This window comes from Triturus cristatus, chromosome 2_1 (assembly GCF_964204655.1).
Source record: "Triturus cristatus chromosome 2_1, aTriCri1.1, whole genome shotgun sequence".
In the NCBI taxonomy this organism is placed as follows: domain Eukaryota; kingdom Metazoa; phylum Chordata; class Amphibia; order Caudata; family Salamandridae; genus Triturus; species Triturus cristatus.
This window is the reverse complement of record NC_140581.1, coordinates 266,821,396-266,847,551: the sequence shown is the minus strand read 5'-3', so window position 1 is coordinate 266,847,551 and position 26,156 is coordinate 266,821,396. Positions and strand designations below refer to the sequence as shown.

General features: G+C 45.6%; 1 protein-coding gene across 1 annotated transcript in view; it reads right to left on the bottom strand.

The window, feature by feature from the left end:
• Positions 1-324: 324 nt before the first annotated feature.
• IL7R (interleukin 7 receptor) overlaps positions 325-26,156 on the bottom strand; it is a 492,420-nt gene continuing 466,588 nt past the window's right edge. Inside the window, exon 8 of the mRNA XM_085631005.1 lies at positions 325-5,608. Within this exon, the coding sequence (XP_085487131.1) occupies positions 5,114-5,608 (495 nt within the window). The 3' untranslated portion in view covers positions 325-5,113. The remainder of the gene's footprint in view (positions 5,609-26,156) is intronic.

Below are 26,156 nucleotides of genomic sequence, written 5' to 3'. Positions count from 1 at the left end.
TAATGGCATTTGAGTTTTATCGGTCGCATTACAACGGCAATCGTCACAATGAAGTGCGTAGTTCCGTCATGCATCCCCTCTGAATATCCGCCCTGTGCCCTCCAGTAATTATAACCAAAAGCTGTTTCCTCGGATCAGTGCCTGGGGTATCCGTCTGTATCTTTTTTAAAACATATTAGAGGTATATTTCTACTCATGCCCGCTTATGAAGACTTGTCCCACCAAACTACAGTACCTGTGAGTGCCCACTCTGAAGACACCATTGCAGTTCAATGCAGCACTGTCCAAAAACAATAAATATGAAACAAATTTAAAGGCACTTAATTCAAGCGGACATAAGTTTATTTTATAATTAAATTCCATGTGCTAGATAAGCAGTGCTAAATATTACTTGTAATATTTCTAACATGATTAAACAACTCGGGCAACCACAAGCATAGTGAAACACGACGAGCCATTTTTAATGCAAGCTAAATAGGATAATGACACAAAATGTGACACAGCCAAACAACCATTCGTGCGACTTAAAACATATCTAAAGTAACTGCGAGCCAAATGTTTAATATGTGACAGAGTTAATTCAGACGACCACAAGTATAATGAAAATGAAAGCCTATGCGATGCAGTTACCACTCACAACGCTATACACCAAAGGTTGATGTGATACTATTAACTAAAGTAAGGGACTTTAGCAGCCATGCAAAAACTCTGTAAAACTGGCAAACCAATGTTAGCAAGCTGCTGTCAGTGTGAGCTGTAGTAGTGCTTGACAATCTTCTGTCACGGCTTTCAGGGCCAAGAAAATGTTCCGTGATATTGTCGTTTTACCCGTTTTATTGTTTGTGGCGTGAACAAGAGGCAGTTTGTGTATTGTTGCATTGTAATGTTGCTGTTGTTTGTTGCGCTCATTGTTTGCACATAAAGTTGAAAAACGTGCACAACTAGAGGTTTAAATATTTTGCAGCAGAGGGCTCTGTATGAGTGCATGAAAGCCTGTGCACTGATGTCTCTGCTGTGCAGACAGCACTAGCAGCAAGGAGCAACAGCAGTCATGTTCCGAAGCAAAGAATGGACTTCAAAGTACTGCCTGCTGATATGGTATGTATGTATGTATGCATGTATGTATGAATGAATAGGTAATTGTAGAGCACAAACCTACCTGGAGGCATATCAGCAAGGGCTGGCGATAATCATCGCTCAGCGGGCTTAGTGCGAGGATAATTATTGCTGAGATAGCGTGCTATCAGCAATGGTTATCTTAACAGCGATAAAATTCCAGGCGCAAGCTGGCAAATGTGTGATTATCGCTGGAAATCCAGCGATAATCGCACAACGTTGGCGATAGCTTGTTGATAGGGCAGGGCAGACTCAGCCATGATATCCACCTTCCATTGGATATCATGGCTAAGTCAGATGAAAAGCAGGCATAAGGAAAGTAGTGATAAACGCGGTTAGCGCTACTTTTCTTATCGCTCTGCAGGTTAGCGTGAGGCTAGATAATAGGAGAAATGTCGGTTAGCAACATTTCTCACGTACTTTTGGGAAGGAACGCCCACTTTGCATCTCATTAGAGATGCAAAGCTGGGCGTTAAGGGGAAGGGCGCTAAGGCAAGGATTCACGTGATAGCGTGCCCTTGCTAAAAAAGCGGCGATAATTTTATAGTGCCACCTTGATTATATGCCCCCTAGAGAGTAAGTTGGTGCAAAATGACGTAATGTAAAGCAGAGAAACAATCAAGCTTTACTTATGTATGCCTGTATACTAGGTGCGTAGCATGAACGTAACTACAAAGCAATGAAGCATTTTACATCATGGGGGCCTTTACCGTGGGGAGTGCAGAAGAAGGGTTAGATTGGAGCAAGGGTACAGCTGCAAGGGCGAGGTTCACCGTAGGGGGTGGAGGGGAGTGAGGCTTAGGGAGGGGGGGGGGCAGAAGGCCTCCAGCTGGGAGAGGCAGTGCGCTGGGGTAAGGCCGGGGCCTGGACTCTTCAGGGGGAGTCTGTGATCACGGTGGTTACACCATGAAAAGGTCTTGCTTGAACATGAGGTTCAGGTCCCTAGGAAGCGGAAAAGGGATGGAGTATGTAGGATCTAGGCTGGGATAGCATTTTGGGTCTTAGTGAATGTATCACTTTAAAGTCTATCAACTTAGTGAACATTACATCTTTGTCAATTGAACATAGAATTGTTCCTGATTACATTGTCTGCCTTACAGTTACAGAGGAAAAGAAAACTGTGAGTTAAGAGCCGCAAACATTTTTGTCACATTCACATGCTTCTGTGTATTTAAGAGGCTAATAAGTCAGAACCTCCCCATGAGGGATGCCTCTTTCATGGAAAGACCACTTCTCACAGGAATGAAAATAATTTAATCTGTTGAGAGGAAAAGGCCCCTGGTGTAGGCTGATTATGAATACAATCCCTCCACTGATTTGTACATTCAAAGGACTGACACTATTCTAAAAGTATCATGGTAGAGTGGAGGCTGTGAGGAGTCCATCTTGTGTGAATTGATACTATACTAATAGTATCATGGTAGAGCGAGGGATGTGTGGAATCCATCTGGTATGAGCTGATGCTATTCTAATAGTATCATGGTAGAGCAGCTGATGCTATTCTAATAGTATCATGGTAGAGCAGCTGATGCTATTCTAATAGTATCATGGTAGAGCGTGGGCTGTGTGGAATCCAGAACTGATGCTATTCTAATAGTATCATGGTAGAGCGTGGGCTGTGTGGAATCCATCTTGTATGAGCTGATGCTATTCTAATAGTATCATGGTAGAGCGTGGGCTGTGTGGAATCCATCTGGTATGAGCTGATGCTATTCTAATAGCATCATAGTAGAGCGTGCGCTGTGTGGAATCCATCTGGTATGAGCTGATGCCATTCTAATAGCATCATGGTAGAGCGTGGGGTGTGTAGAAACCATCTGGTATGAGCTGACGCTATTCTAATAGTATCATGGTAGAGCAGCTGATGCTATTCTGATAGTATCATGGTAGAGCGTGGGCTGTGTGGAATCCATCTGGTATGAGCTGAAGCTATTCTAATAGTATCATGGTAGAGCGCGGGCTGTGTGGAATCCATCTGGTGTGAGCCGATGCTATTCTAATAGTATCATGGTAGAGCGCAAGCTGTATGGGATCCCTCTGGTGTGAACTGATGCTATTCTAATAGTATCATGGTAGGGCGTGGGCTGTGTGGAATCCATCTGGTGTGAGCTGATGCTATTCTAATAGTATCATGGTAGAGCGCGAGCTGTACGGAATCCATCTGGTGTGAGCTGATGCTATTCTAATAGTATCCTGGTAGAGCGCGAGCTGTATGGAATCCATCTGGTAGGAGCTGAAGCTATTCTAATAGTATCATGGTAGGGCGTGGGCTTTGTGGAATCCATTTGGTGTGAACTGATGCTATTCTAATAGTATCATGGTAGAGCGCGGGCTGTGTGGAATCCATCTGGTGTGAACTGATGCGATTCTAATAGTATCATGGTAGAGCGCGAGCTGTGTGGAATCCATCTGGTGTGAACTGATGCTATTCTAATAGTATCATGGTAGAGCGCGGGCTGTGTGGAATCCATCTGGTGTGAACTGATGCTATTCTAATAGTATCATGGTAGAGCACGGGCTGTGTGGAATCCATCTGGTGTGAGCTGATGCTGTTCTAATAGTATCATGGTAGAGCGCGGGCTGTGTGGAATCCATCTGGTGTGAGCTGATGCTGTTCTAATAGTATCATGGTAGGGCGTGGGCAGTGTGGAATCCATCTGGTGTGAGCTGATGCTAATCTAATAGTATGATGGTAGGGCGTGGGCAGTGTGGAATCCATCTGGTGTGAGCTGATACTAATCTAATAGTATCATGGTAGGGCGTTGGCAGTGTGGAATCCATCTTGTATGAGCTGATGCTGTTCTAATAGTATGATGGTAGGGCGCGGGCTGTGTGGAATCCATCTGGTGTGAGCTGATGCTGTTCTAATAGTATGATGGTAGAGCGTGGGGTGTGTGGAATCCATCTGGTGTGAGCTGATGCTGTTCTAATAGTATGATGGTAGGGCGCGGGCTGTGTGGAATCCATCTGGTGTGAGCTGATGCTATTCTAATAGTATCATGGTAGAGCATGGGGTGTGTGGAATCCATCTGGTGTGAATTGATAGAGATGCAAAGTTTTTTTCGTTGATCAGGTTTTGCAGAATTCCCAATTATCACCCTTTGCTAAGGTTGTGCGTTTTTCTGGTATATCTTTGCCAATTATGTTCTCCATAGCAAGATAATTTTCCCTGTTAGAGAGACATGTCAAGCTGGAAATCTTTCTGTAAAATGCTATCATTTTTTAGCTTTTCATTGCATAATGGCAGTAATCGGGAGCAGGACTCTGCACTTTGCCTGGTAAGTATATCTTAAGGAAAGCTATTTTGCTATTGAGATAGATGCAACATACCTTGTCGCAGTGTCCTCATTTATTCAGGTGCGTTAAACGAACTGCAAAGTTGCAAACACTCCAAAAGACTCATACGAAGGTTGCAATAAAACAAAGTTTGCACATTCCTAGTACTGATTTCATTTCATAAACCGACCCTTAGTTCAACCTTTTAAAACCAAGCCAAGGAGTTTGGTAATAGCAACACCTTACAACTGTTCCAAAATGCAAATCAGTTTTCAGTACGGGCGGCCATTAGCGGTGTGACAGTAATGCCCATAGGAAGTGCAGCTTGGGGAATAGCAGATCCCTTTATGGAGGAGTAGTTTATACTGTAAGGTAGTTGCATTGAAGTTAATTACAAACACATGGGGAGGTTTTATCCCGTTGCATACATGGTCAGATTTGAATACATAATGGAATTTGGGTCTAGTAATGATTGTGAGTTTTATGGACTGCAGGTGATAAACAGGATTGACCTAAGGCTGCTTACCCCTTTAGCTTATGGAATGCTGGGTGATATAGCAATAAACTGGGCTTACAGTGCTGGTTCCACCTTTAAGGAACTCCTACACCTGCAGGTGTACTTTAGATGCACAGGTGCAGCTGTAGTCCTATTTGTTGTAGTCATGGATTGGGTGCATCATTTCATGTACTATTTGCCATCAGTGGGAGAGGATAAATCAAGCTACTGCCTTCTTTGTATTACGCCAGTGGGCGGAAAAGCTGACATCGTTACATAAGCTTCTTCTTGGCGCAAAACCCTAATTGCATTGGTTAGCGGCCCAGGAATTTCACTGTTGTTCTTTCCGCATATAACCTGACCAGATATTGCAACAGTGTCTTTTAAAGTACGGTTGTGCACATTGGGACAGTCGTACAACTGCATAACACCCAAGTTGCGTCCTTCAAGTTCATGTATAGTAGAACCATCCAATGTAGCCAAGCTGGTACCACCACTCTCACAGAGGCTTCCATCCTGCGGGCACTCAAGTTGGATTCCTTGCATCATTGCACATTCCTCCAGCATGTTGTCTGGTACTGTGTTTTCCCCAGGCACGCCCAGACCTTGGATATGAGAGGGTTCCAGGAAACATTCTTCCAGTGTCTTCGCCTGAATTCCATCCACTTTATGTATATGAAGATCCATAAAGTAATCAGGATTGAAGATTATTTTATGGCTCTGTAGACAAAATAAAGATAGACTTCAATATTCATGAACAAGACATAGTAATATTTAGTTGCAGGAGAACACCTCCATAATTGACTTTATTTTGCCATTGCAGCTTACTAACTAAAGAATGCACCGAGACACTGTGGATAGAAAGATGGCACATACATTAAATGCAAATAATAGATCTGTTAAATTACTTTCCATACATGGAGACCTAAAAAGAGGCAAAGAGATGCTCCGGAGATGTACCTGGTTTCTCGGGCCAGATTCCATTGCTATCTATAGAAGTAAGCTAATGATGCACACATCATTGTATATGTGAGGTCAAAATCTCATTATCAAATCTCGCTCAAGAGAGCAACATTTTACCTACACAAATGTGAACTAACTGCTCACACAGGAATTCCACCACGCTGAAAGAATTTCTGTGTGCATTAACCAAACATTTGCAGAAAGTTACAGATCTAAAGCAAACTACCAAACATATGCACGTACATGCTGAAATGGGATGAACATCCCCACTGGTGATATCAGGGAACATATTTTAACACAGGGAACACTTTCTCCCCATGGAAATAACAAAAAATGTTTCAGTGCAATTGAACTGTAGTGATTGCATTCAACAATGTAGCTTGTTATATTTCCTTATGCAGAAATATTTACACATACAATTAATCATGGGAATGTGCAATTGTCGCAGATAATCAGCGGACACGCAGTAATTATTAGTAAATTCCTGAAAAGATCTTCAGCCAGCCTCTTTCAGCAATTGGCTTGAGACTTTGTTAATCATGTCTTGGCTCCGCTCAGTGGAGTATTTTTCTCTCATTCAGTGCTATTGGCTGTGCAGGTGTATCATTGTGCCTCCAAATTGTACTACACTGATCTACCTGAAGGACTACTTTACTTTTCCATGCATTTGTACATTAAACCCAGACCTACTGGCTTGGTCAATGCTTGTTGTCACTTCCATGCACCCTAATTACTGCACGAGAGGTTAAGCATTGACTTAACACTTGATTCCCAGTCCTGAGGCGGAAGCCGGGAGCTGGCGGTACGCTAAGATTGTTTTTAAAAATTGTGTGTGTTTCGCTTGCTGTATTCTGTTCACTTTTAAAACCATAAAGCCTACCTGAACTCTTTTAGGGCGGAAATCCACTGCCCACATACCACTCAGCCGATTGATCGCTGCAGCGGTAATTGTTTGTTTAGCGGCTGCCATCGCCGGCGTGCTCGCTGACCACGCCCCCTCGAGGCCACGCCCCCCGCCCTGTTAAAAGGCGCTGAAATTACTAGCGTCTACAGAAACTTGATTCCCAGTACTGAGGCGGAAGCCGGGAGCTGGCGGTACTCTAAGATTGTTTTTAAAAATTGTGTGTGTTTCACTAGCTGTATTCTGTTCACTTTTAAAACCATAAAGCCTACCTGAACTCTTTTAGGGCGGAAATCCACTGCCCACATACCACTCAGCCGATTGATCGCTGCAGCGGTAATTGTTTGTTTAGCGGCCGCCATCGCCGGCGTGCTCGCTGACCACGCCCCCTCGAGGCCACGCCCCCCTCTTCACCTCTTATCATGTGCATAGGCAGGAAGCGCAGCGGACGAGCGCAGCGGGAGCGCCGTTTGCGCGCCGAAGGCGTGCCTAAGGCAAGCCCGTCTGCGCCCGTCCGCGCCCCGGCAGCGCACAGGGCCAGGACCCCTGCTGATTCTACACTGCATGGGACTATTCCCCTATCACATACAACTCAGACGAACTGAGAGCTTTTAATCACAACTTTTTATGTAATGGCGCCCACTGGAATGTCTTAGACTCCTCCTTACGAACCTGTCCAAATTGCTTCTTTAAATTTAGCCCCCCTAATCCCTCCTTCCCCCAGCTTAACACAGCGGATGACCCACCTATTCAGGCAGCCCTTATCAATGCACGCTCCCTATCAAAGCACTCAGAGGAAGTATATGAATTCGTTATTGATAAGAACCTTGACATCCTATTCATCACGGAGATGTGGTTGAATGAGAGCTGCGCCCCAGTAGTTGAGCTGGCTGTCCCCAGAGGGTTTAAGATCACCAGACAGGACCGTAATAAAGGCAGGGGAGGAGGCTTAGCCGTGATCTACAAAGAGAAATGGACTCTGAGGATAGAATGCACAGGAAGGATTGAGGATGGAGAAGCTATGGAATTCTCCCTAGCACTATCCCCCAAATTTACTCTGGGGGGACTATTGATCTATCGCCCACCGGGTCCTCTAGGCAATTTTATCAAATCCCTGGAGGAGATCGCCATCCAACGTGCACTCAGATTCCCACACTTCCTAATGCTGGGAGATTTTAACCTACATATGGACACGAGCTCTGCCCCCGGAGTTAAAGAGCTGAAAGAAATCTGTAGTTTGGCTCAGATGGCTCAACAGGTGTAATCTGCCACTCATGAAGGGGGTCATTGTTTAGATTTGGTATACTCTAACTTTAACATCTCTGCTGATCCACTCTACCCCATTATATGGTCAGACCACTTTCCTGTTCACTTCTCCTGGTTCATAAACAACATCCGTGTGTCATCCACACCCAAGCCTGGGGAACGCCCTAGAAGAATTAATATTCCGGATCTAGTGGAGGCCCTCACCCACTCCACCCCAATGAAAGCGCAAAATTTGGATGAAGCTGTAGACAACTTCTCATCCTGGATAGACTCCTCCATTAGGTCATTACCAAAAAGCAAAGGAAAAAACAACCATAGGATCACCCCCACTTCCCCCTGGTATACTGAACAATTAAAAATCTTAAAAATAGGATGTAAGGCGCTAGAGGGAATATGGAGAAAGCACTATTGTCCTACTGCTAAATCGGAACTCCGTGCAGCCCAAAAAAGTTACTACGCAGCGATTAAAACAGCTAAAGGGGAATTCTACGTGTCTAGAATTCAAAAAGCTAAAAACAACAGTCGAGAAATGTTCTCCATAGTTAAAAGCTTTACTGCCCCGGTAGCAGAGAAGACTTCAGTTCCGCCCTCCACAGACTGGTGTGAGCAACTATCCACTTTTTTCATCGAGAAAATTCAAAAAATTCAAGACAGTCTGAATAACCCTGACCAGCCACTTGCCCCGCAATCTGATCTAGCCTTAATTTACCAACCACCTCCTCCTTCACTTTCCCAAGTAACTAAGGCTAAAGCAGAGATGACCAAATTTACTCAGGTCGAAAATATAGATGTTATGACCATATTAAAAACTCTGAAGTCAGGGTCACCTATAGATCCTTGCCCTGCGAGGGTCCTAAATGGAATAGCCGAAGTAATTACCCCTATGGTCACTGCCCTGGTCAATGAATCCCTAACTTCAGGAATTTTGCCCTCCAAGTGGAAACAAGCCAAACTTCTCCCTCTGATAAAAAAACCCTCCGCAGATCCATCGATCACCTCCAACTACAGGCCTATATCCCTCCTGCCAGCCCTTGCTAAAGTTTGCGAGAAGGCTGCATTCCGGCAACTTGAGAGATTCGTGGAATCTTCTGAGGCTCTACATCCGGCCCAATCAGGCTTCCGCACCTCTTTCAGTACTGAAACTGCATTGGTGGAGATGGCAGAGGCCATCAGGGAATGCCTTGACGGAGGCGGCAGAACGGCCCTTATTCTTTTGGACCTCTCTGCCGCGTTCGACACGGTGCCCCACCTCCAGCTTCTATCTAGGCTGGAGGACATTGGCATCTCGGGCACGGCATTGGAATGGATCAGGTCTTTCCTATCTGACCGGACCCAACAGATTTGGTTACCTCCCTATCACTCCTCTAATCGAAGGGTAGAAACTGGAGTACCCCAAGGGTCGACCTTAAGTCCCCTTTTATTTAACATTTATTTAACTCCTTTGATCCGGCTGGCAGAGAACTGGGGTGCTAAGATTATGGCTTACGCCGACGACACCCAGCTTCTCTTCACCTGGAAAAAGGAGAACTTGTGCACCTTTGGAGTACGCCAATGCCTATCCTCTGTATTTGCCTGGCTAGCTAGAGCCTGCCTCAAATGCAACGAGGATAAAACAGAAATTCTGCTCTACGGCCAATTTCCCACTGACTTTAAGGAGTCTATTTGGCCCAGTGAATCAACATGCCCAACGGGAGAGAGTGGGATAGCCAAGAACCTGGGTATCTGGTTTGGAGCAGACTTATGTTTTCGCGACCAGATCTCGCGACTGGCAGGGACGTGTTTTGGAACCCTGACCACTCTTCGTAAATTCTTTCCCCTTCTTCCTCAAATGGCCAAAGAAACGGTAGCCAGAGCTCTGGTGCTCTCCCGTCTGGACTACTCAAACGCCCTTTATATAGGGGCACCTGACTACCTGATCAGAAAGCTACAGGTAGTCCAGAATGCAACGGTGAGACTCATTTTTAACATCTCAAGGAGACTCAGCATTTGCAAACAGTTGAAGGAGCTTCACTGGCTTCCTGTGGTCCAAAGAGTGCGCTTTAAAACTTTGGTCCTCGTTTATAAAGCCCTCAATGGACCGTGCCCTTCCTATCTAGCCAAAAGATTCACTCTCTACCGCCCGACCCGTCAGCTGCGATCTACCTCCAGAAAGCAGGTGGTCGTCCCCAGATTTAAAAGAGTTCGCCTGGGTGGACAATCTCTGACGGTAAAGGGAGCTCAAATGTGGAACGCCCTGCCAGACGCTCTCAGACACTCTCCCAATCTGATCAATTTTAAAAAACTGCTTAAGACTCACCTCTTTCAAATCCATGAATAGCTGACTCCTTTTACCACTCTGATTCAGTTTCGTCCCCGCGCCAGGACAGTCTTGACTATCGGAGCGCGTTATAAATCCACATATAACATATAACATAGCTCCATTCGCATCCTGGTCCTTAATAATGCCAAAGATCCCAGCTGCAACTCTCATTAAGGGACTTAGGGCCTGATTACGAACTTGACGGATAGGGTTGCTCTGTCACAAATGTAGTGGATATCCTGTCCACCAAATTACAACCCCATTGTACCCTGTGGAACTTGTAACTTGACGGATGGGATATCCGTCATTTTTTGTGATGGAGTATCCCATCTGCCAAGATCGTAATCAGGCCCTAAAACATGTTTACCCAAGGATAGCACGGTGGCTCAACACTCTTATTATCTTTGAATCATACTACAGGGGACATAAATAAATGATTTGTGTTCCCTGTTAGAAAATGTTGACAGCCTTTGGTTCCCATGACTACAATATCTGTAAAAATAGGGTTAGCGCCTCGTTTCCAGAATTCCTTTAACACCCCCTATGTATCAGTACACCTGTACTTTCAAAAATGTACAGCCAAGTGAGAAGCAGACCTGAAGGTGAAGGACACCACTATATTGGGTGAGGATCTCGTTTTTGAAACAAAGACATAAGATGGTGTAATTCACTCTTGTCCAAAGAAAAGGCTCCTTCTGAATCCTGTCGTCTTTCCCAGGCTGGTGTTATCTGTTGTATATGTATTACATTTGGAAGAATGTATGACAGGCATGTAGCAAGCCTCTCTCTCCTTTGTTGTTTTTGTAATCAGTCATATAGAATAATTGCTTAACTGCACTAGATAAGATTACAGTTGCCTTCAAACCCATCCATCTATGAATTATACAATTATCAAATTAATGAAACCAACAAGATTATCCAATACAAATGGCTTCACACTATATCTTGAAATCAAAATATAACTCATTACCCTTTCTCTTTTTTTGTTTTGATAAAGCAATTCTAGAACTGTTTTTTTCCTAGAAACTTGTTAAAGGGTAGAACTTCTGGTTGGTCTCAAAATAACCTTATAACCAAATACTTTAGAAAATAATTGTAGATAAGTAAAAACAAAGATCTAACAATCTTTCATTAGCACAATCTGCAAATGTGACCTCTTTACTTCAAAAGATGTGGCCTTGAAAATGCTGCTTATTTTAAATTATTTCAACAAATGACTCTAAGCAATGTATAAGCCACATGGGAGTGTCTTTTCATTCCAACACCTTTGGGGGTCATACCTGGTAGATCCCCTTAGCCCTAAAGATAAATGTACCCTTTTTAGAGATAAGGAGAAGTGGCAGGTGTCTCACACTCCTCTGCTAGTGAGTTATGCTCTGCTACACAAGGTGTGCTAAGTGTCAATTCTGTTAGACAATCTCTGATCCACAGGTGATACTAAACAGAGCTTCATGCTTGAAACCCCAAATTAATGCACACACAAAATTGAATGTATTTTCTAGTTACATGATTATTCATTATGAAGTACTTTGGTACATAACGGGTGTCTTAGAATGATAATGATTTTTAAAAACATCCCAGCAGATAATATGCACATAATGTGCAAAGGTTGAAAAGGCCCAGTCATATTTCATAACATATCCCAAATCTATTACTTTATGGGTCTATAATGGGTTTACGCATCCAACCTAAATGGCTATATGAGTTCACTATGCTTTTAATATGCTAATCCATGTATCGTTTCCCTGCATACCTTATGCTATTATCGAGTAAGCAGTCAAAATAATAACCTTTAGCCTACCCCCTCAGCAACCCATCTACATATCCTTATTACTAATGAGGTTTTATTGAACAAGAGTATTCAGCTCCTGCTTTGCTTAAAAAATGTTTAAACAATGGCCCTTTGCAGAAGCATATGGAAGTTATGGAAGCTAATGCTACTTTTCCTTCTACCTTCCTAGACGAATTTATGCAAGGTCGTCTTCCAAACAGCAGTGATTCAGGACTGGAGGTGAGGATTATGCCTTCTTTCTCCACTTTATTAGAATAGCAGCACATTAAGAAGATAACAAGACTACGTTTCCCAAATGTCCTGGGGAAAAAGTAGTTCAGAAAATACACTTAGCAACAGCCAATCCTGGCAATGCAATACTGTCCAATCAGGGGGCTCACAGCTCAACATAGTCCTCTGTCACTGGCTATTTGTCTTCTTTCTTTGCTGCTACGCAGCCGAGCTAAGTACCCTCCAGTTTGTTTCCTTACTGTGGTGCTGAAGCTGTGTGTGGTTTTGTTCTATTGCTTAGGCTATACTGCTATATTTCGCTTTGTGTTACAGTTTCAATTGTGTACTGCTTTTTCCTGCCATGCACGTGCTACCGCGTCATCTCTCAGTGAGTGTTTGAAAATTATTCTGACAGCGTTGTGCAGCATGCGCGGCTCAAGCTCTGTTTTTTCAGTGTAATTTCTTTGTAAAATTTGGCATCGCGGGAGCGGTTTCGCTCTTACGCAGTGTGCTGGCGCCTGTCGTGTCGACCTCCCGCCGCCAGGGGGCGTGGGAGGAGACACGGGGTGCAGCTCGAGGTTTGCATTTCTTACATTTCTGGAATTCCGATCCTCGCGCGCATTCCCTGAGCGGCCGCCGGTGGAGTAGACTTTACACCCGTATGGGTCTACGCGATCGCGCTGTTCAGAGAAAAGCAGCCGATTCCTTGTCAGTTCATTCAACGCTCTGCTGCCCAGGAAGATTGGGAGCAGGGTCTGTATATTTAGTTTGTTTGCACGCCCGTGTTATTGGGTCTGTACTGGCTTGACAGCCTAGCTCTTTAGGACACTGCCCCCACCGGCCTCCCTTCACAGCATTTTACCTCAACGCCTTAGTGCACCAGCCCCTTGTCCCAAGGGATTATAAGCCCAATTAAAAGACTTGCGAGTAGCTTGCTCCCTATTGTAAGCTGACACCCAGCTCTCACTGGTAGGCCCTATTGTGAGGCCTTATGCTCTGACAACCAGGCACATCTATTGACCCTGCGCTGACCCTGCAGTGTACTATGGAATACCAGGAATTCCAGGAGGATTACCAAGAGGAGGATCCTGTAGCAGTTTTTCCCTGGGGGGATGATTTGTATGACGCTGTGAACACGTCTATCTACCAGGCGGTGGCAGAGGCCATGACTCCGCTAGAGGAGAGGCTCTCACGCCAGATTGCCCAAGCTTTCGACCGCCTAGCTCCCGAACCTTCCACTTCGGGCGCCCCCCCTTCTACACCTTAAGGGCCACCTTAAGGGGATTTGGGGCCCCCTCGGTCTAAAAAAACCCGGGACACAGGGGTGGATTTAGATGCGTTTGCCAGGCTGAAGCAAGCCTTCCTTGACAGCCAGCCGACTCTCCCGGCAGGCACCCCCCTGCTCCTCCGCCGGTAGATCCCCTAGGTGCGACAGCTGACGCAGGGGATGACCCAGGCCCTTCTAGACCTTGGCTCCCTTCCCGCCCGTCCCAGGACCCTAAAAATGCATCAGATATGCTGGACAAGATTGTCCATCTGCGTTCCTCCGAATGGGCCCAGGCCGATAAGGTCGCTACTTATGTGGCAGGGCGCATTTGTAGGCCCCTAGAGATGGAGGCCCATAATTGCCTCAGGGCGTAGTGTCCCTAGCCCTCTTTGAGGGAAAAGTGGCCCATACACCAGATATTGATCCCAGAATGGCCACTTTCCTGCAAATGTTTGTTCAGGATCCCAAGAAAGGGATTGACAGGGCATGGCGGGCTTGTCAAGACAAGCTCCTTGATGTCCTAGGTCCCTTGACGAAGATATTAGATATGGCGGAGGAGGCCAAAGTCTCAGGTTCACTAATTTCCCCAGACACATTGTCAGGATGGGCCCAGAGGGCCGTAGTGTTCTTAGGCAACGCTAATTGCGTGCTCTCCACTGAGCACCGCCGCTCCCTTCTAATTAAGGTTGACCCGAAATTGTGAGATCAGGCGGGAGCTGTAGCTCAGGGAGGCCTCTTCGGAGAACCTTTTATCAAGAACTGGGCAAATTTGTAAACACTTTTACATCGCTGGACAAGGTCCAAACAACAATCAAAAAAGGGGTTTACCCCATGTTTTTCACGGCACTGGTCAAGGTAGGGGCCGCATGACCGGCCGCCAGTTCCACCAGAACGCGCAAAGAGGACAAGGCTCCAGACAGTACCAGGATCAGTCCTGATTCAGGAACTTTTACCCTACAAGAGGACGGCATGGCAGAGGCTTCAGAGGAGCAGCAGGCACCTCAAGTCCTGGTGAGTGTTCTCCCTTTCTCCCTCCTAAAAATAGGGGGACGGCTGGCAAATTTTTTCCCGGCATGGGGTTCTCTCACAAGGGATGTTTGGGTCCTTCAGACGGTACAGGGGTTCCATTTAGACTTTCTGGGGGAACCTGTTCAGAGGTCCAGACCCCTGCCCATTCAGTTTTCTCTTCAGGAGACCGCCCTTGTGGACGAGAAAGTAACATCCCTCCTCGACAAGGGCTCCATCTTACCCGTCGCCCCACACCAAGCAGGGTTTATAAGCAACATATTCTTGCTGGATGAGACCGATGGTGGCAAAAGGCCAGTCATAAATGTAAGCAAATTCAATCAGTGGTTGGTGTACCGCCACTTCAAGATGGAGGGTATTCACCTCCTCAGGGATATTTTACACCCACAGGATTTGATGGTGCCTCTAGACCTAAAAGACGCCTACCTGGTAATCCCAATTTTTCCTCCACACAGATGTTTCCTCCAGTTCGTCTGGCGTCAGCAAACTTTTGAGTTCGCCACCCTACCATTCGGACTGTCCTGAGCTCCCTGGTGCTTCACCAAGGTACTCAAACCAGTGGTGGAGTTCCTGCAAGCTCGAGGCGTGCGGATGATTGTGTATCTGGACACCCTCCTCCTTATGGGAGCCTGCCCGCGTCAGTTATCAGAGCATCTTCAAATAGCAGTGGACCTACTGCAAAGCCTGGGGTTCATTATAAACGAGAAAGTCTCTTTTACAGCCCTCTCAGTCCGTCATCTTTTTGGGCTTCATTATAGACTCCACCGTCTCTACTCTGAGCCTCCCGTCCAGGAAGATTTCAAAAATCCGACACGAACTCCAATGTATCATTTCCAGACAACAGGTTTCCCTTTGCCAGTTGGCTCGAGTGGTTGGACTCCTCTTGGCTCCGATTCAAGCGATTTTCCCAGCCCTCTGCATTACCAGGCCCTGCAGTGCCTGAAAGCGTACTACCTTCGGAAAGGGTTTCCTTACTCACATAAAGTTATCTTGTCCAGGGAGGCTCGAGAAGAGATTCAGTGGTGGTTAGATCATATGGAGGCGTGGAATGGCCACACGATTTTTGGCTCGAAGCCAGATCTGGTCATAGATTCCGATACCAGCAGGCTGGGATGGGGAGTCATGTGCGGGAACCTCTCCACGGGAGGTTTGTGGTCTCCCGATGAACAGAAGTTACATATAAATTGTCTAGAGCTTCTGGTGGTATCCTTTGACATCCGCTGCTGGACGAAGGACTTGGTGAGCTCATGCATCCTTCTCAAGATGGACAACGTCTCGGCGGCCCGGTATATAAACCATCTGGGTGGCACCAGATCCAAAGCCCTTTCGGACCTAGCAACCAAGCTTTTGGCAGTACTGCCTGGACAGTCAGGTAGCAGTGACAGCGGAGTACTTGCCAGGTCGGGACAACTAGGAGGAGGATTTTCAGTCACGCAATTTGAGGTATTACAGCCTCTGGATGCTAGATCCGAACATTTTCGAAAGGTTGAACGATCGCTGGGGTCCCTTCTCGGTGGATCTGTTTGCCTCGAGATTGGACCACCAGCTTCCCCACTTTTTCAGTTGGAGACCGGATCCCTTGGCAGTGGCCACGGACACCTTCCTACAGGATTGGAGCTTGGAGACGGGTTATGCACTCCCTCCGTTTGCTATGATTACAAGGTCAACAGCACAGGTTCAACGTCAGAATGCGGAGGTGGTCATCACTCCCTTTTGGAGGTCACACGTCTGGTTTCCAGTTCTTCTGGAACTTTCTTGGGATTCTCCAATCCTACTCCCCCAGTCTCCAACCCTCCTTCTGAGTCCGGACAAGGAACCTCATCTTCTGGTGCAGACAAACTCGTTGTGGTTCATGGAGTGGTGGATTTCAGGGGACGATTTAAGGTCCCAGGGCTTTCGCAGGATGCTGAGTCGTTTAAATCCAAAGCGTGGGCGGACAGCACCGTCAAGAGATACAGATCAGTTTGGGGCAGATGGTCCAGTTGGTGTGTGCGACGGGGTTTCGACCCCCTGGTCGACGATGTAGTGCACGTCATCAATTTCTTGGCTCAGTTAGCATCCAAGGGCATGGCGTATAGGTCGATAAACACCTTTCGATCAGCGATTGCCTCCGGTCCCGTACCTTCGCCACCCCAGGAGCCTCTCTATTCCGCCCTTTGGGATGTTAACCAAGTGCTTAATTTATTTTTGTCTTGGCAACCAAACGGTTTCCTTTCCAGGAAAGAGCTTTCAGCTAAGTTGGGTATGCTTCTATGCCTCATCTCTTGTAGACGGGTTTCTTATATCAGAGCTTTAGACGTCACAAGTAGCATGTTTACTCTGACTGGTGTAATGTTTACTCTCCTTCGAAATGTCACTCCAGGATTATTTCTTACCCAGAGTTTCCAGATTCCCCAAAAGTGTGTGTGGTCAGATCCCTGAAAGCATACGAAGAGATGACAGAGGAAGTTCGTCCTCCGGGCAAACGCCAACTCCTCATTGCCCTTCGAAAACCTTTTAGGGCGGTCTCGTCTCCTACCATTGCTAGATGGGTAAGGTGCGTGATGCAGGAAGCAGGCATCACCCTAGCCCACTTCGGAGCTCACTCGGCTCGAGGGGCTATGGTCTGTAAAGCATTCGGCTTGGGTGCCCACCTTGAGGATATCCTCAACGCAGCAGATTAGTCTTCGGACTCAACGTTTAAGCGTTTTATTTCAAGCCAATGCTAAACATGGCTCACCTTGTTGTGAGCAAGCTTTGAACTAGCATAATCCTTGCCTCTAGTCCTGACATAGAATGAAAAATTTCCTAGCTATCGTAACGGAAAGTTTCAATTCTATTAAGCACTTGGAGGCGAAGATTATCCCACCCTAGCCCTCCCCGTATGACAGTAAGTATTTGCTTTACTGCGAGGGTTTGGTGGGGATTAAGGTTTCTGTAATGCTCTAACTACGTGGCCATTTATTTTAGAGGCGTTGTAGTTTTGGCTCAGTTGGTAATTTATCTCTGTCTTCACAGGGTCTGATGCGAACAAACAGGATGCATGAAGGTGCCCCGATGGCTGGCTTCGCGTTTCGAAAGAGGACAAACGGCCAGTGACAGAGGAATATGTTGGGCTATGAGCCCCCTGATTGGACAGTATTGGATTGCCAGGCTTGGCTGTTGCTATGTGTTTTTCTGAACTACTTTTTCCCTAGGATGTTTCGGAAACGTAGTCTTGTTATCTTCTTAATGTGCTGCTATTCTAATAAAGTGGAGAAAGAAGGATTAATCCTTGCCTCCGAGTCCTTAATTGAATTGAAACTTTCCGTTACGATAGCTAGGAACATTTTCATTCCAACATGTGCACCATAGAAGTGGAATGTTTTCCATCTCCGGCTTGTTAGCTTGAATGGTGTTGGAAAAACCATTTAATTTCTAAGCTGGAAATATGGCAATCCAACACGCATTTGTTAGCATTACCAATTAAATAGATAGTGCATTTTCCGGAGCCTGTGCCTGTCCGATCATTCTCTAATGATACCTTAAAGAGGTATTCACCATCTCAGCAATAGGGGCGGCTAGGAGAGGGGCGAGGAGAGTAAGTTTGTGGGTAGGCATTACATCCAGAGGGGATCCGGATTTCGCCAATCTTAGCATGGCTTCCACCTGCGAGACCTGAATAGGATTAACATAATTCAGGGCTTTACCTAAGCATTCTAGTGGTAGAAATTCAGAGATGGAAGGCATCACAGGATCAGTGATTTGAGAAAATTGATTGTAAATTGAATTGATTTTATCATCAAAGTATGCAGCTAAATTATCACAAAGTTCTTGTGAGGGGGTAATCTGCAGGGTGCAAGCAGAGGGATTGGTAAAGGAGTTCAGAATTTTATAAAGCTCCTTTGATGAATTTCCTGCCTGATTAAGTTTATTGATCAGGTGATCTTTACGTGCCTTTTTAAAATTCTTATGGTAGACGGTGAGGGCCAGTTTAAATTTAAGTCTTTCATTTTCCAAATGGGATTTACGCAGGATTTTTCCAGGTGTTTGCAACTAGATTTTTCCCTGCGTAAGTCAGCAGTGTACCAGCCTTCACTTTTTTTTCAAGCGTTACTAAGCTGATATGTCACAGGAGCCAGCCTATCTATCACATCACACATGGTATCATTAAAAGCCCTGAGTTTCATAGTGATGTCCATATGTTTATTAAAAACTGGAGGGACGTATATTTTACTACAGGACTCATACATGACTTTGTGCCATCGTCTTTGAATACTGTTCAAGGAGTGACCCGCCAAGTGGTGTCTAGGGAGCTGTTCAGCCGAAAAGGAATCATAGAATGGTCTGACCACATCAATGGACAAGCAGGCTCAGCAACAATAAGGTAAGAGTAAGTAAATATGATAACCACAGTGTGGCCAGCGGAATGTGTGGGTCCAGAGTTAATCTTACCTAAGCCTAGAGTGGACATGTCGCCTAAGAAACTCGCCACCTCAATACTCTCCTTCTCTTCACTATGGATATTAAAATCTCCAAGTAACAAGAAGTGTTTGGATGTAATATTATGAGGGGCAATTTTCTCCACTAAATTTAGTTTGAAATCCTTTAGTGGCCCAGGGGGGCGATAAATAAGAGCAACCTTTAAAATTTCCTGCAGTTTCAGCTCAATTTTAAATATACACATTTCCATTGTGTTGTCCAAAATGGAGACAATCACTATAACTTTCAGTGCCTTCCTGTAGATTATGGCGACCCCTCCACCCGTCTTCCCTGCTCTGTCCAGCCTAAGAATCAGAAAGTTCTCCGGGAGGGCAAGAGCAATATCCAGCGAGGAGGCGGGTTTAAGCCATGTTTCTGTTAGGAAACCTAAATCTGGAGATTCTGACCTGACCAGATCCCAGAGTTCAGTGGCATGTTTGGGTAACGAGCGAATATTGGCCAGGAGACCCTTCCAGAAACACCGCTGATTAGAGGGATGCAGACTTACTTGACTGACTGTCTTTCCCCTCCCCCCTGTCTGACCTTCTCTGCTAGCATTGTTACCCTGTATGTCCGGTGTATTCTCATAGCAGTCATAATGACAGTAAAGGCAGGCAAAAGGACCTTCAGGGTTAACAGTTATTGGAGCATGCGAGCATGGTACCAGGGCTTTTCTCAATTGTAAGAGTTGTGAGAATGTATCGATGAGCCGCGTAGCAGTGGCTATCGCCGAACCGGCAGAGCTTCTGGCTCCTGGTGACGAACAGGCTTTGAACGGGCGCAGACGGGCTTGCCTTAGGTGCGCCTTCGGCGCGCCTGCTGCGTGTCGGTCTAGGCATCCGGTTAAGTAGTGAGGTGGGCCACTAGACCGCTAACCTCAGTTCCGGTAATTGCCAGGAAGTGCCACGGGGCTCTTTCCATAAGCACTGATTTCCTCCAAACAAACGGGACATCCCGCGCTGGACAGGGAAGAAATGCTGTTGGTGCACATAAGTAAGTGAAAGGACAAAATACTTTAAAGAAAGTGGTGCGGGTGTTAAAAACACACAACACACAATTTAAAACCCACAGTAGGGCCCGTTATATGAGCGCTTCAGTAGATGCAGTACCAAGTGTACTGGTCCGTGCAAGCCAGAATACCTCTAGCGAGTCTGCTGCGCGTCAGTCTAGGCATCCGGTTAAGTAGTGAGGTGGGCTACTAGACCGCTAACCTATAATAACCTAACTAATAACCCTTCCAATGTGCAGCTTATAACCTCGTACATTACGTCTTAGATGGTTGAATGGATCACCTTCCTTCTCTGAAACACAAAGAGATGCTATCCATGGTCAGAATTGCACTTGATTGACACTATACACAGCGGTAAAGCAGCAAACCAAATACCAAACAGAATTGTTCATAGAAACTGCATTGAGACTAAAACCTGTACTAACAGTGTCAACAATTAGATGTTATCACTATAAAAGTAGGTGTCAAGGATTCTACCATTCTGCCACCCGGTGGCACTGACTAGGAGTCCTGCCTTTGACCCAGTTTAGCACACAATACTCTCTGGCATATTACACCATTGCACACCTTGCTCCACACATCATTTCAGTCATGGCTTCCACGCCGCCATTCGGATGGATTATGGCCCATGGACAGTGCCTGGGTCGCGTCCTGGAGGTGCAGCCATGTGGTTTATGATTCCTAGGGGCATATTAACAAACCAGGCGATAAAATTATCGCCGCTTTAGCGGCAGAAAACTGCCGCTAAAACGGCAATAATGGGCTTGATAATATGCTCTATGGAATTCCAATTGAAGCCCATGTTAAATGTGAAGGACGTCTAACATGGGCTTCAATTGGAATTCCTTAGAGCATATTATCAAGCCCATTATCGCCGTTGTAGCGGCAGTTTTCTGCCGCTAAAGCGGCGATAATGTTATCTCCTGGTTTGATAATATGCCCCCTAATCCTTTGTGATTCACTGATCGAGTCATATATGCTTTCTGGACCTTCCTCTTTCCCAACTCCAATCTGCACTACATCTCTGGTTTCCCTGTTCTTCTTCTAGTGCCTCCACCGTTCTCTTGACTTTCTTTTTCAAGGCGCAGTGTGCCTTTCCCTATCAAGATGTAACTCTGATTCCCATCACCTGGCTAATTGATTTCAACTGACCAGTGCTGCCCATCTGAGCTGCCAGCTATATCTTCCCAAAGAGCTCAGAGCTCACAGTTCTTGCAAGCGTCTTACTGTGTGAGCCTGGTCTGACTTCCTACTCTGCTTCAAGACCTATTTCTAATTTATGTGTAATTTAGTAATTTCACGATTCTTTGATTTCCTAGAAACTAGGATTTACCTCCCGTTTTCTGTTCTTAGTTTCTGATGGTGCAACTACCTTTTTCTGTTTCCAGAATTTCTTGTCCTGTCTGCATGCGTCTGGTCCTGTTCTTGCTTGCAGCGATAATCATAGAAAGGTGTGGGTTGTGACTGCTGCTTTCCTTGCCTGTCGGGAGTAGCTCATAGGAACCACACTGGCCCTTGTATTTCTTAGCGCGCTTTATCACAATGCTTTCTAGGCTCTCATCCCAGAACATCATGAGCCATGGGTCACTGTTATGGGGCCGGGCAGAATACACATACCATGGGATCACTTGGCAAAAACTGGTGCACTCACGCTTAATCATGTGAATGTCCATGAACGGCTCGAGTCCTCTGACCTCAACATCACATCATGGTGTAAACAGCTGACTGTGTCACTGTCGCCTTGCCAGAAGCGACTTGCGAAGGAGCTACTGTATGTCACTCAAGCAACAGTTGCGTCTCTGCTTGATAAATAGTTGTAACGCAACGAGACACTTGACAAAAATGCTGTTAACTTCCTTCTGAATCACAGCACTGCCCATGGAAATAAAAAATTGAAGCAATAAAGTAACAAAACAGACATGTATTTGAGTCCAAATAGGAAAAAACGATGAAACTGTATGTTTGCACTACAAAATAAGATTTTAAATTCTGTAATTTTAATTTGCGTCCGCCATACACAGTTATCTCATGAATAATTTTATTGCAAATATTGCAGTGATATTATCAATGATGTAATAGAAGATGTCATGAGGATTGTAATATGTGTGGTCATTAGCACGGGGATAGACCGTCAATTGATTCTGAAGTTCGTAGGGGTGCATAATATTCACTGTTAGTCAGCACCCGCATATTAATCGATGTATGTTTAGAAGTGCCATAGAAATGTATTGCAGTAATCGTTTAACAAAGAGGTGATTAGAAATGTAATAACGCTTTTATGAAGATCAATGTTGCAAGTTATTGTGAATGTATTTAATAAGATGCACAATCATTAGTTTTCGTACAATGCAATGTATTAGGTTAAACGTGTGCCATATTAAAGTTTTTCATGTAGATTGCTTAATTACCCACATGAGGATAATGAACTAATGCTTAGAGTGTGTTTTAATAGTGTGTTTGATTTTGTGGAGGCCTGATCGCATATACATTAGAAGAAAAGGCCTATTTCTTTCTTATGTTAGCCAATGTTGTAGGCCGAAAATAATTCCCTTGGAAAAGGCTTTGGGCTGTAGGGAAACGTAAAATCTTAAAGACATGAAATGTTTTCTCGTTCCCATGTTTCTGTTGCAGGTGCAAGGACATTTAGCTCGTTAGGGAGACTAGGTCTTTGTTTTAGGAGTTAGGATGCTGTGAGAAGCCAACAGGGGAGTGCATTGGAATGTGGAGATGATACTTTTAGCGGAGAAGGTGCCTGGGACCCAAGGTCAAACTAACCGTCGTTGGACGCCAGACAAATTTGTGGAAAACTACAGAGAGAAGACCTGGCTGAAGAGGTGTGCTGAAGAGCGTGTTCTATGATTTTGGGGTTTTGTATTAGGAACAGGGCCCCGTTGTTTGAGCAGATGAAGATTTGACGGGAAGCTAGAAGGAGCATCGTAGATCGAGCTCTGACTAAGTGAATGTACTTCTTAGGGATTCTTCACTTCTGACACCTTTTTCTTGATTCTCTTGCCTGGGATGGGAATGCTAAGTAGGGATGTCACCTCAGAGTTAGTGTAGGGACAGATTAACACCTTTCCTTCATTGACTAATGATTCCAAATTTAGATATTTGTCTAACAATTGCCTTTTTGATGATTTTAGAATCAGTGATTCTTTTTGTCTTAAGTCGAATGAGAATCCTGCGTAGGCTTGCTTTTGTGTAAGTGCCCATTTACCTTCTACACCTTGTACTGAGGTGTTTGTATGTCCAGTTGTTTTTGGTTGTAATAAAATCTTACAAATTTTAGATTCGGAGTCAGTGGTCCTTTCTGAATGAAATCTAATTATGATAAATACATTTTGATAATTGTATTTATCCCCTCCACGCTATTTGGCAGAAAAAAAGATCCTTGCGACCTGTGAGGATTCTTGGAGATAACCAGGTATGCAAGAATCCGGTCTTATCAGTTGTTAGCAGTGGATGGTTATCTCCGATAGCGAGGGGAAATCCAGATTAGGATAAGAGTTCCTTGAGGCCCACGGAAGTCAAGTGATGGTGACTCATCGGATGGCGAGCGGCGGACGACGGCGGATGATGGAGATTGATGGAGAGTAGCGGTGCGGAGGAAAGCAGCAGTTTGTGGAGGAGTGAGTATGAATAGGGTGAGATGTTTATAGATTGCGGTGTTGATTAGTTATGTGATGTCTTGCGGAGTGGAGTGAGTGTTGAGTGATTGTGAGATCAGGCTGTGAGCGCGCGCAACCCGGGAAAGTCTTAGGCTCGACGAGTAGCTTAAGTGATTGTGGTGTAGAAGACACCCGAGGTAGATTTTGTTGACCACCCAAAGGGGATCGTGAGACGTCACCGATCATCTGGACCGAGATAGGGGGAGCGAATGTGTGAGTGCGTGAGGAACCGACGCTGATCGTGGGCTGTTGTACGCGGAATTTGAGTGTTTGTAACCTATCAGAGGTGATTGTCTGGCCGGTCGTGGACAGACAGTTGCCAACCGAGGTCGACAACTTCGAGAGACTGTGGACGGACAGTCAGAGAAGTAACTCGTTTGGGACAAACGGTTTTTTCAGCGTATGAATGGGACGAATGCGAGGGTGAGACGTGAGTTGTGAAGGAGGGGAACTGCTGCGAGAGGAGGACGGGTGACGTCAGAAGGTGCCGCGCTGCGATAGGTTGGTTGGTGTGAGTCGCGCTGCTATTGGTGTGGTTGACATCAGGAAGTAAATGAAAACATTGTGTGCGATTGGAAATTTCCCATCATGAAATGTTTTAAAGTTTTCCGAGAATTATGTAGAGGTGATAGACATGTGGTTACTCGTGGGGGAGAAGCGGCCCCTCCCGAGGATACTCCAGCGCATTACATGGCGAGAAATGTGGGGTTGCATACCATAATTTGGCTTGAAAATTGGCATAAAATGACTCAGGGTGAGGGTGAACTGGCTTTCCCACGATATGGCTCTTTCAGGTTGGAAGTGTTGTACCAGTTAAAATCTGTTTACGACCTTTGCCGAGACCAACACAGTTTGAGGCGTTGCATGCATGGATTAGAGCAGCGCATGACAGGAAGAGAGATCGAAATCAGGAAAGGGTGAAAAAGTCGATTAAGGCATTTCAGGATGCGAGATGGGACGCAGAAGAGAAAAGGTGGAGAGTGCAAATGATAGAGGGAGACAGGTTGTATCCGTTATTGGTAAAGACTGATGGCCCAAAGGTCAAGAGTGTGGACGATGATGACAGTGATACAGACGATAGCCTATTAGAGAGGTTATTGACTGAGAGACCACCTCCATACAATCCCGATTCCTACGAAGGAAGGTCGGCTCAGTCAGAAGGGACTAGTGGAATACCGACTCAGTCAGGAGTGAGAGTAGAAGGGAAGATCTCGACAGGAGCTGAGGGTACTAGAAATCAGCCTGTAGCTAGCACAGAGGTTGGGAGAGGTGTGCGGTTACCGGATGCTCTAAAGGTACCGGTCACCATTGGACCTATTGTTTCTGTTTATGACCCAGATCAAGAGAAAGTTGGGAGTTCAGTGCAGTCAGTTGTAGGAGCGAGGAGTGTGGTCGAGGGAAATGGACCAGTGAGCGGAATGGAGCAAACTCCAAAGCCTATAGAATGGAGTACGCTATTGCCAGCTACAGCAGACTCTTCTAGGGGACAGGGAGATGCGAGACCAGTGAGGCCGAAGTCGTTGGTCGAGTCAAGATCAGATTTGCGGATGTGGGCACCACCAGTGAGAAACCAGAATCAGAGTATGAGGATGGCAGAAAGTGAGCGAGGCACAATAGTGAATTGTTCTGTTCCTATGAGTATGTCTGAAGACAGCAGGTCTCAGGAACGGGAATGTGATTATGATGAACGAGATGGAGCAGCATGTCGAGAAGTACTGAAGGGAGCTTTGAAAGGAAGGATGTTAGATGTTGTAAGGTTGAAAGCAGAAGTAGATGAGATAATAAGTGGGAATTTGCCTCTTGAAAGGACGTGCATGTACGAACAGGATGAGTTACTTTTTGTAGCAAAGGATGTGACTCGTAAGGCACGAGCTGCACATGAGAAGTTGTCAGAATTGGCCAAAAGGTATGATGTGGATTTGTCCAAAACAAAATAATTGCAGGGAAGTCATAGATTACAGTACAGTGATCAGGAACTGGAAGAGAAAAGGGTCATGGGATTGAGAACCCACACCAAGGATTTGATCATAGCAATGCGTGCATGGATTATGCTTGATAAGTGGGAAGAAAGATGGTCCAAGAAGAAAAGTTCTAGGAGAACGATAGGAGAGACGCCAACTCCAGGTGGAGGGATGACGGAGGTAGGGAATTTCCCTTCACGAGAGGTACAAAATGGAGGATATGTGCATGTACCTTGGAGTAGGGGTGATTTGGCTGCTTTTACGAATGATTTTCCCCGGTTAAGGGAGAAGCCCGTGGAATGGTACAAGCAGGTCGATCGGTTTGTTAAGATTTCGAAGGTGTTGTGGGTTAACTTGAACACATTGTTTGACATTGTGGTTCCAAGTGACTTATGGTCGGCATGTAAAATTGCTGTTGAGTGGCCAGCCTCAGAGCCAGACAGGGATCCAATTTCAAATGGTCCGT